The sequence below is a fragment of the Glandiceps talaboti genome, chromosome 2, assembly GCF_964340395.1.
Source record: "Glandiceps talaboti chromosome 2, keGlaTala1.1, whole genome shotgun sequence".
Lineage (NCBI taxonomy): Eukaryota > Metazoa > Hemichordata > Enteropneusta > Spengelidae > Glandiceps > Glandiceps talaboti.
In genome coordinates, this window is record NC_135550.1 from 14321289 (window position 1) to 14332543 (window position 11255).

General features: G+C 36.2%; 1 protein-coding gene across 2 annotated transcripts in view; it reads right to left on the reverse strand.

Annotated features, from left to right (window-relative positions):
* The window catches only part of LOC144453681 (uncharacterized), a 60729-nt gene extending 50389 nt beyond the window's left edge, over window positions 1-10340 (reverse strand). Inside the window, exons 1-2 of one of the 2 annotated variants that reach the window (XM_078145012.1) lie at window positions 10164-10340; window positions 9647-9709 (exon numbers count right to left, since the gene is read on the reverse strand). In XM_078145012.1, the coding sequence (XP_078001138.1) occupies window positions 9647-9709; window positions 10164-10183 (83 nt within the window). In that variant the 5' untranslated portion in view covers window positions 10184-10340. Of the gene's footprint in view, window positions 1-9646; window positions 9710-10163 lie in introns of those variants that run through there. The other variant, XM_078145013.1, reaches the window with a different exon arrangement.
* Window positions 10341-11255: the final 915 nt, after the last annotated feature.

The window sequence follows — 11255 nt, forward strand, 5'->3', positions numbered from 1 at the left end:
CACACATAACAGACAGACATACTGACAGACAGGCAAACAGAGACCGACAGATGAAAGAATGAAAATATTACCAACCTTCACTCAATAGTTAGCTAATAGTACCTGACCTCCTATTAAAAAACTTGTACTTTCCATTTCACCAAACACTAAACATCACAACACTCCCCCCCCCACCCACCCCATCCTTGTGAAACACTAATTGTTCACAGTTAACTGTCTTTGTTTGTTTATTTGTTTGCTTGTTGGCTTTTTGACATTAAAAAAATCAACTAAAACCTGCAATAGATATATACATTGTCAACCATTTAAGTTTCAGCATGCCACAATTCAGCCTTGGTTACCTAAACTAACATATTCACAGTGTAATGACTATTTACTTATTCATACCACTTTGTCTAAGGTCAGTGTATCATTCACAGTTAAGATTTCACCAGCAAAAAGAACAGTTCCACCACTCTTTATATTTACTGAGTATGTATTGCTATTACAACACTTTAGAAATAACACATACAGAAAAGAAACAGCCATCCAGCCAGCCATCCCACTGAGTATTTAAACAACAAAGTTGTACCTGATGACATTCATTCTTCACAACGCCCACACAAATCCCCTATTCTATCAAATTTGATTTGAAGAAAACAGGCAAGTGTCCGATACCCGTATAATTTCTACATAAGAACATTTACTGAAATTTTAATAAGTTATTACATGTATCTGGAACATTCCTACAGCCCCTCCCTGTCTTTTCATGCTTTTGAAGACATCATCACAAACCATGTACACAACAACAATGAATGTCACCTTTTCCCTGAGACCACGTGCACATCTCTACATGTGCAGTTACTACTTATGCCACTGTTCCATGTTTAATACTGCGGCTACTACAAACTTGATATAAAACACGTAACACCAAGACAAGTCTTTGGGTTGTGTATGTAGCTACTACCCCACTGTTTTATGATAAGGATGACTTCTTGGTATCCTAGCATGTGGCAAACACTGACACCACTTTCACCAATAAAGAAAGCAATTACCCACAAACACAATACAGGAAATGTGTTTTGAACTTCTTCCAAATGATATCCCACCCACCCATAACCCCCTCTATTGATACATTTTTTGTACATGTTTACAAATCAAAAACCAAATACAATGTAGTAGTACTATTTGACACTAACTATTATCAAAGCAGTTGGATATTTAAAATAATTTGGATTTTAGCCAGTACGATGTAACGACACAGAAAAGAATGAGAAATGTAAAACATGAGGTTTCATTTTACTTGGGGGGTGGGGGAGGGATGAATAGTGGGGTTACAAGTGTCACTTTACTTGGGGGTGAGTAGTGGGGGTGGGATGAGTAGTGGAGGTTAAAAAATACAGAAAGAATTATACAACTTAGTAATAGAAATTTAGAGTACATGATATTATTTGTGTACAAATACATGTATATGACAATTAATTCTAATCTGACTTTGAGGTGAATTTTCATACCAAACTGTCAGAAAATAAAAGCAAAGCATTTTTAAAAATTATTATCAGGTATATTAATAAGATCAAATATTAAGATAATCTGTTTCATAGCTAGTAAATGATTGAAAAATGCTACTAATTTATACATTAAGTAGTTTTCCCATCTTTTGCTGTGGAATGGTATGGTGTGATGTGGTGTGGTGTGACATGGTGTGGGGTACTGGTGTGGTGTGGTGTGGGGTACTGGTGTGGTGTGGTGTGATGTGGTGTGACGTCTGATGCTGTGTGGTATGATGTAACATGGTGTGATGTGATGTGATGTGATGTGATGTGATGTGATGTGATGTGATGTGATGTGATGTGTGATGTGGTGTGGTATGGTATGGTATGGTGTAGTGTGTGATGTGGTATATGTGCATCATAAAATGAAATACCTGTTGATAAATCATGCCCCTCGGCTGACAGTACTTTTACACTCCCTCTCTAACGTCTCTGATAACTGATAACCTCACCTACCAGTTATCAGATAATTCCATAAATACTCAACAGACGTTATAAACAGTGAAAATGATTTATCACTTTCATCATGATAAAAGCCGACATTTGTCTAAAATCAGCGTGTCTATGTCCGGCATTTGTCTAAATCAGCGTGTCTATGTCATAACTCGTAAATATTCAGCTTTAGCAAAACAAAAGACTAGGCTAAATCTGGTGATCCAAATCGTCGATGAAATATTACAGTCTATATTAGCTACACAACAAAGAAACTATCATGTGATTTACTGCAATGGTAATTTGCAGAAATCTCTTACTTGTTCACTTGATCCGTGTCAAAATATGAACTTTAGAAATATTTATTGGAATAACTACATACTGTATTACACAAGCTCTGCTATGATGCATGACTGGCGTACATGTATACGTAATACCACCAGGCAAACAGCTTCTGCTGATTAGATAAACAGTCCAGCCTTGTATTAAATGAGATATGATGTAAACAACTCTTGCATCACTTTCATCATTTTAATTCCAAGAATCCCAATTAACCTCAGCTGGAGAAATTTTTCAGGCACGTATAAATATCATCACTCAAATACCCATAGTCATTGAATGAAAGTCACCAGACAGACAATAAAAAGCAGATGGATGGACAGGCAAAGAAAAGACAATAACACATCCATAAGCAGAAACAGACAAATATAAGACACAGAAGAACATACGGGTACACACACACACACAGAGACAGAGACATACATACACACACACATACATACATACATACATACATACATACATACATACATACATACATACATACATACATACATACATACATACATACATACATACATACATACATACATACATACATACATACATACATACATACATACATACATACAGACAGACAGACAGACAAATATTTACAAACATACACACACGCACGTGCCTGCGCGTGCATGCACGAACACACACATACACAAACACACACATATACATGTGCAACCAGCATTTCTGCACAGTACACTACAATTTCTAATTATAAATGCTTACATTCCTATCAATTAACATACACACACTACGCCCACCGTACGTGACCATGAACAAACTCTCATTTTTTTCCAAAATATAAGCTTTTCATAATGCTACTTTTCCTTCAATCATTGGAAAACAGTACTTAATGTAAGAATGATTTTCTGAACTACCACAGCAACATCTTGAGGGTCAGGATTTTAGTATGGGACCGGTACAAAAACATTACGCTTAATTTTGGTTTTCTGGATATTACTAATACTAAGACATTTTTCATGGCCCTCCTTCCAAATGATTACACCTCTGAAGTACGACTAGAACACTGTCAATAGTAGAACATTAGAGATTAGATAGTGTACAGGTACAGGTGAGTCATCTATGTGTTCACACACATCACATTCACAATGTCAATTGAATTTTTATCATAATCGGATCCCAACACATTACTTTTCAAGGAGATTCAAATTGAATGATTAGGACACCACAACATTTACATGTAGTTATGATGACATCATTTTTTATGATGGTAAGTTCCTCTCGTTTCTCAATCAGTAAACAACTGTGCAATTGTTTTGTTTAATTTCTTTATGTGTAAGTATGGGAGTTCAATGTGTGTGTGTGTATGTATGTATGTATGTAATGTATGCATGTATGTACGTACATACGCGTGCGTGCATTTGTATGTATGTGATGTATGTATGTATGTATGTATGTATGTATGTATGTATGTATGTATGTATATGTATGTATGTATGTATGTATGTATGTATGTATGTATGTATGTATGTATGTATGTATGTATGTATGTGTGTGTGTATACAAATGCAAACTGTGTATTTGACAACCATTTTAAGTAGTCCACACTACTACTTTCACTTTCCTGACCTACACTTCTTAATACCTGTGGGTGAATACTTGAAGGGAGGACACTTGTCGGCATACTCTATAAAGGCACTGGCCTACCCAAGTTCTATGACTGGATTAAAGAAGCTTACATGTAAATATCAACAAAAGCATTGATCTATTTCATACTAGACATAGTATTACCACTCTATTGGGTTCTCATTGGTCACTTTCCATGGCAACATAGTGACAATATACATAAGATTTCAGATGAAAAAGTTCTTTGTTTTGGTGAACATTGAACAAGTATAACTGCCTTTATTTTACTACATCAGGTCCACAGCTGAAATCAAAATTAATTGCCAATATTAACGTAGGCAGCCTACCTTTCTAAACAGAAGACTGACTTCATGTAGAAATTATACATGAACATACATACATAAATCAAGCTTGCAATGAAGTTAAATACCCCATGAAAACTGTCACAAAGAGAGACACTGATCACATTTACACATCACCTGTTGGTGATCTAATTGCCAGCTATGTTACTACCTTCCTTCCTCACACAAAACATGTGTCCTTATTTCAGTTTTTTTTTTTCGCTTGCTAAATGTCATCTGTAAGTAAATAAATTATATTGAGGCGATCATCTGATGCAATTTTGTGAAATCCCACATACATTCAATTTTTTCCTACATATTTCATGTGACGTTGTTTGTATACTCCCACAGGCATGTTGGAAATTGTAAATGCTAAGATGTTCGTCTGTTACAGCGTCAACTCACAAATTATCTCGATTTAATAATTCACGTCTCTGTTCACAATGACATGCAAAAATATCCATCAAGTTTATTCATATGACTAAGCTAAAATGGTTGATCGAAAGCAAACATTGAAAAAAAAAGCTTACATTGTTTTTGTGTCAAGTTCAAACCCAATTTCAATATTGATGTTCATTTTACACACACCCTGGGGACTAAGTAAGCTTTTCAAAGATCAAAGGCAAACATGTACAAATTTCTGAAGCAGAAAATAATAGGGGAAAAAATTGGGAATGTCATCTGCTGTTTCCTTTGTGTATTAAACTATTATGGAAAGCTTGGAAAGATGACATCCGGAAAGTGGTCCACAGCTAACATATTTGTCATTTCTAGTGAAATTACATTTAAACAGTAGCTCAGTAACAGATTGGCTTCACTCCAAAAAAACATGTAGTATTTCCCTACACAGGATCTAGTAACTTTACTATTCCTGTGTGTGTAACGTTAAAAGTCAGTATTTTATCTATTGACTATTGTGTCTTCCCAAACTAGTGCACTGCTTCCAGTACGTCAACCCTCACACGCTTGTCAAAATGACTCGTATATCAAAAAACCACAACTATTCATGTATACAGTAGTAAATGTGTGAGAAGCCCTAACCCTAAATGGGACAACATTCGTCATGGCCAGGCTACAGAACATGGGTTAACAACTTTACTATCACAAGTCAAACAGGAGACCGAAGTACGAAGACTTCACTGCTATATCTCAAGATGTCTCTTATTTAACTGATACATGCAAAACTCATTCAAAAATGTACAAGAACCTTGGCAATAACTGTATCACTGCTACAGCCCCAGTTCATCATGTACTAAAGTCAGTTCCACTCCAAGTAGTCTCATTTAAATTAATACTACAGTGTGAATTTCAACAAGCTTAATCATCTGTTTATGCACCTTTGCTGTGTAGGTTCAAATAGTTGTTGACATGGTTTCTTCCTCACTTACAGGCAGAATTTTGGAGTTTCCTTATTACATGTATGGTTCAGTCCATCAATTTTACAAGATGGGGGCTTAGCCTTCCTGATGAAAAATTTATGCAATTTCCACAAGAGCGTACACATCTTGTATAATTTTTAGATGAAGTTAAAGTGATATTTAAGTACATATTTTCCTGGATTTGCTATGAGTCTGCCGACTGTCCTGACGACTTCTTCCTGTCGACAGTTAACACACACAATGACTAATCGTTGCTGGTCATTCCCCTTTTTTCACAGTGTACTGTTCCAAGCCCTCCCTTCCTTTCCCCTGCTACTATGGTGGCTTGTCAATAAAGCAAAACTGCCGTAGTGTGCTTTCCACTCAGCTAACAACTCTTTTTCCCTGACATACATAGAATCATAAGTAGTAAATACATACTAGTAGTAGGGCTGTCACTCATGTACAATAAACCTATCGTAGCCAGACAGACAGACAGAAAAGCCCACAATCATGATTTGATTTGAACAGTCATAAAATTTTGAGTACAAATGTCACAGTCAAAGAACAGTACAATAAAAACTTACTGACCAGAACAATGGCACAAGATTTTTTTTTGAAGAACATGACAAACTGTGTACCATTTTCAAAACATCAACAGCATGGCACAACCAATAAATTAACTGAAAGTTTGTACACATGTTGTGAAAATTGTCTCCATTTATTCAACGATAGTGTATTCCTTAAAAGTTTGACATCTTTGTCTGGTCCTATTCTTTTTTTCCTTTTGTGTTAGTACGACATAAACATACTTCTCAATCACTGTCATCACACACAATCCTTCCATTCTCTGCTACGCTTGGGATACCTTTACAGTTCTATATTTGATGTGGTTTGCTTTTTTACTGTCTTCATTGTTGTTGTGGTTGAATGCATATGATTCAGTCTCGTGAGGAGGCTGGGTCACAAAAAATAAAAATGTGTAATGTATTGTACAAATATATACACACACTTTGACGTAGATTATTGTTCATTTTGTTGGCAGCTAGGGCAGGCTTCATGATAGCTTTGCTGTTTACATTTTTGGGTAGTTAAGATCCCCTGCATAGCAATGCCATCTATCAACACTAGGCAAGTCAGGTTATTGGTATCGACCTTTTAACAGGCAGATTTATACCTATACATGGACATCATGAATGTACACACAGCAGGCAAACTGTTGTGTCAACTCCACTGTAAATCCCACCTATTTGCACAGTCTCCAAATGTTCCTGAAAAACACCGAGGGAGGGGGAGTGGGAAATTGAAATTGGAAAAGGAACCGAGCCCGATGATGTCATTTTACTACCACAACATTTAATCTCTTTGCCATGACATAGTTCACTAACTCATCAGATGAAGCCCTATATTGTATCTGTATCTAAGTTCCTTCCTGCTAGTTTGAAATTATTGCCTTTATAGTCTTTTGTATGGGCCTACGAAACGGAAAAATACTCATCAGCCATACCCCAAGTTGAAATGCAGTTTTATCTATCCCTCGTCAATAATGGAATAGTTACAGTCATTGTCCACCTGAGGATAGCAAGTGACCCATAAAGAACAATATCAAACTATTAACTCAGCATCAATAAAATTCATTTACATTATGCCCTGACGCCTAACTTAGATAAAAAATGAACTCGAGTCTAAAATCAATCTCCTATTGGATTTGGTAGACATACTTTCCAAAGCAGATAAAACTATCTCAAGTTTTACTAAATGCCAAGAGAAGCACCAACAACATATTTGTACGAACATCTTTGTTATTTGTCAAAACAGAAACATAAACAACCACAGCCAAAGGTTCAGATTCTGAAATATCTTGCCAGCATGAAATGAATAGGATACTTTTCCTAGTCCACAAAAAAAGCAGGCGACAACAAACAACAAATGGCGCATACAGCCTTTGTTTTGTACTCACTTGTTCAGTTTACACATGGTGGTGAGAGACGTATGGAACGTGCCAGCTAGCCGGTCATCACCCTTTTATTTAGGCCAGCGCACTTTCATTTCACTCGATGTGTACAAATAATAAGGATAACTTCAGCCTTCATTAGCTGTATTAATTCCAAACTGAGTGGAATGCCAAATTGCATTTCAATGTACTGAGATAGGAATACCATGACAGCAGTATTGACATTTCACTAAACTGAACTGTGATGTACAGATAGTGGAAATCACTGAGCAGCTCAGAGCGATGCTTCAGTCATACACAGAATTTGATATGATTTCAACGATATGTGTTATTTTATAACTGTAAGGGGAAACATTTTTCTTTTTGTGATTCAGTATAACCATATATAAATGAAAGGTGATAGCATGCCCAGAATACAGAGTTTCCAAACATGTAGGGCATTAATTGGGGAATTGATACATACACTTCCCAGACAGTATCATATCAGAAAATTTTAGTTGGTAAATTGTCAAACATATATATGAAGTGATAAAAAAAACATTCCATAAGCATAAACTTTTGATCGCATGGCATACACAAATTCCACATTACATAAGCAAAATCTTTTGGCTAAAATGTGTAAAAAGTGAAACTGTAACTATCGAGGTGTTAGTTTTACACAATTTTTGAGCGGAGACACTTTGTTCAGACTGTTGAACTTTGAGTGACTACTATATACTGGTTCCATGCCAAAATGAGATACAAACTAATAAAGAATGTTTCATGGTTCAATAAAAATTAAAATATGGTCAAAAAAAAAAGAAAGATTTGTTTCTGGTCAGGATGGTTTGTCTAAAGTGGTGCGACGACATGATTTTTAAAAATAATTCTCAACAATTTACCTGTCACTCAATCTCCTACTAGTATTTATGGCTGTTTACTGTTCTTTTTATTTAGTACTTTAGAGAAAGTGTGTATGAGGGGCAGACGTCATTTAGTTGTTCATGATTGGCTCTGCAGTTGTCTTCACTGAAGTATTAAAGGAGGGTTATTTTTGTGTTTCTCCCCCAGATCTGCAGAATGCATGGACTGGACAAACACACACACACACACAAAAACCAACGTGAGGGTATTTAAGTGATCAATACGTGTGCTGACCAGAAACAATTTTCTTATTTTTCTTGGCCTCACAGCAATAATTGTTGGTTAGATTAAAAAAAATTTCAGGTCATAGGAAGTACTTTCTTAAAGTACTACAAACCATTAGTATGATGTCTGTCAACTATATCACGTGTTTACTTATAAGAGTCCTCCCCTCCCCCCTTCTTAATATAGATAAACAATGAAATTTGTATATTTGGAAATTTACAATGAATGTTTTAATAAGTCCTTAAAAATGGCACAAAATACTAGGGAATTCACACAATATTAATCTGATTTTGGTATGTACACAATTACTTCACAAAACATTAATTCACATTGTACTTTACAAGCCATAACATAAAGGCCCTTTTCCAACATCTCCTTCTCAGAAATTACAATCTGAAGAATCCCCCCCCCCCCCAAAAAAAAAAAAAAAAAAATTCACCGGTTGAAAATTTATTCTCCCCTCAATACCCTCTCAGTGAAAAATTAGCAAATACCACAGGAAGTCTACTTTACACATGGCAAGATACGACGTTACACTGACCTTGACAAAGAGAAAAGTTTCTCTTTTCCGGCAACGGTGTGTATAAACTGATGAATTTTAGAAGAACTCGTATGAAAATGATACATTTTAAAAGTCTAACATACAGTTAGAATCGTTTAGAATTACCAGCGATATGTTGATATCACATTACGCGCTACACTATCTCTTCATACACACAGTAATCTCTTGTAAAACACCTCACCACGGTCCCTTCGTTAAATAATAACACAGTCCCTGAATCGTTTTTTACAAATCCCATTCACAATTTCCAAGTAACCTAATAATTTACGTCAAAAAAGGTGGCTAGCAAATTGAACTATCTGATGTTCAAGAACACGATAAAAATGGTGAAAAAATTGGGAAATTAACTATAAAATGAAAAATCCCCACAGAGGGGTGACAGGAAGTGGATTATACTATATAGTACTACTACGCACCTGGAGCTTTGGGTCCATGGCTCGCCTTCCCGATCGCTACTCTCACTACTCGAAAGCTTCGTTCTGTTGACGATCATAACAAAAATAAACGGTCAGCGAAGGAATTTTACGAAAATGATGTTGTGTTGTCCATCGTGTAAAAATGTCACAACGTCTCTGTATTCAGGTACATTCATACGTCCTTTAGGAAATCGTACATTTACGAAGGGTCCACGTACGTCGTATCGACCACGTGAAACGTAGTATTTGGGATAAAATGACTAACTTGTGAACACAGCACACGCGTTGTTTACATCGAGAAAACACCCGCGAAAGTACACTATTATTGTCCTCCATTTAAAGTTGTCCTATCTCCTGCGTATTATCCTACCAACTAGATACATCAGCAGTTATATTCGTCTAATCGCCATCGTCTATTCGTCATCGTTACCGATTACATAACCGCATCTTTTCACCATCACGATGATGAACTGTTCCAAATACCACTGAATGACAAACACATCACAAATTCACTTACCGCTTTTTATACTGCGACATGATGGCTTTCTGGAGGAAATAAACCTCCTCGGAGAAATGTACGTATACTTCCCTAGGATATCGTAGACTTTTTAACGACGAATGTCGACGATTCAGACAATATTTGGCGAGTTTTCTGACTGTTTGCGGTGACTCCCACTACATTCAGCAGCCATGTTGTCTGTTATACTTGCAAATCACATGCAAATTTTTATTTTCACCGCGGTGAGTAAACAACTGTGACCTTATGAGGGCGTCAATAAGCTTCCGGGTGGCAAATCCTCCGTTCCTTGATTCAACTACGCTTCATATAAGCATGTGGGCATGTAACCCATCGAATGTTTTCGGTTGCTGGAAACCTGGAAAAATATGAAGGGAACAAACAATTTACAAATAGGTGGACAGATTTCTTTTCATTTGAGTTGAGACGGTTGAATACTGTGCCAGACATGTAAATATTGCCTCGATATTGTAAACAATAGCGATTCATGAATAGTTAATCTCCTCGTAGACTGGTGACGTAATTTGACGTAACAATTCAACCCCTCTGTTTGTCTGCCAGTCTCTCTATCTGTCTGACTCGCTCGCCCCGCTCGCTCACTCGCTCGCTCACTCACCCACCCACCCAGGCTTTTTCAATATTACAGAACAGTTTCATAAGCTTACTGACGAAACAATCCGACCACTTATTAGTTTTGAAAAGAGTACAGAAGTATAACATATCTTTTGTTATCTATTTCATTTCATTTCATTTTGTTTTTGTTTAATTGTTTTTTTTTCAATACTAATGCCCCGTTTCTGACACCTCGAAGTTATTATTGTTGACATAACGTCTGGTTATTTTATCATTCTCATTCGTCACGATATATCTAACCTTGTGATTAAATTAAATTAAATTTAAATTAAATTTCAAAAGTAGACACGGTTTGCCTCGTACACCATGGGTGTGTAGTTATTTATCTAGTTGATCATACTGAGTGCACGCATAATACAGGAATATTTTAAAGACAGTTACAAATAATTCCATGATATCCCTGTATATGAGTAAAAAAGTATTAACGAACCGATAGGATGTATGAAATGTGTGAAATCA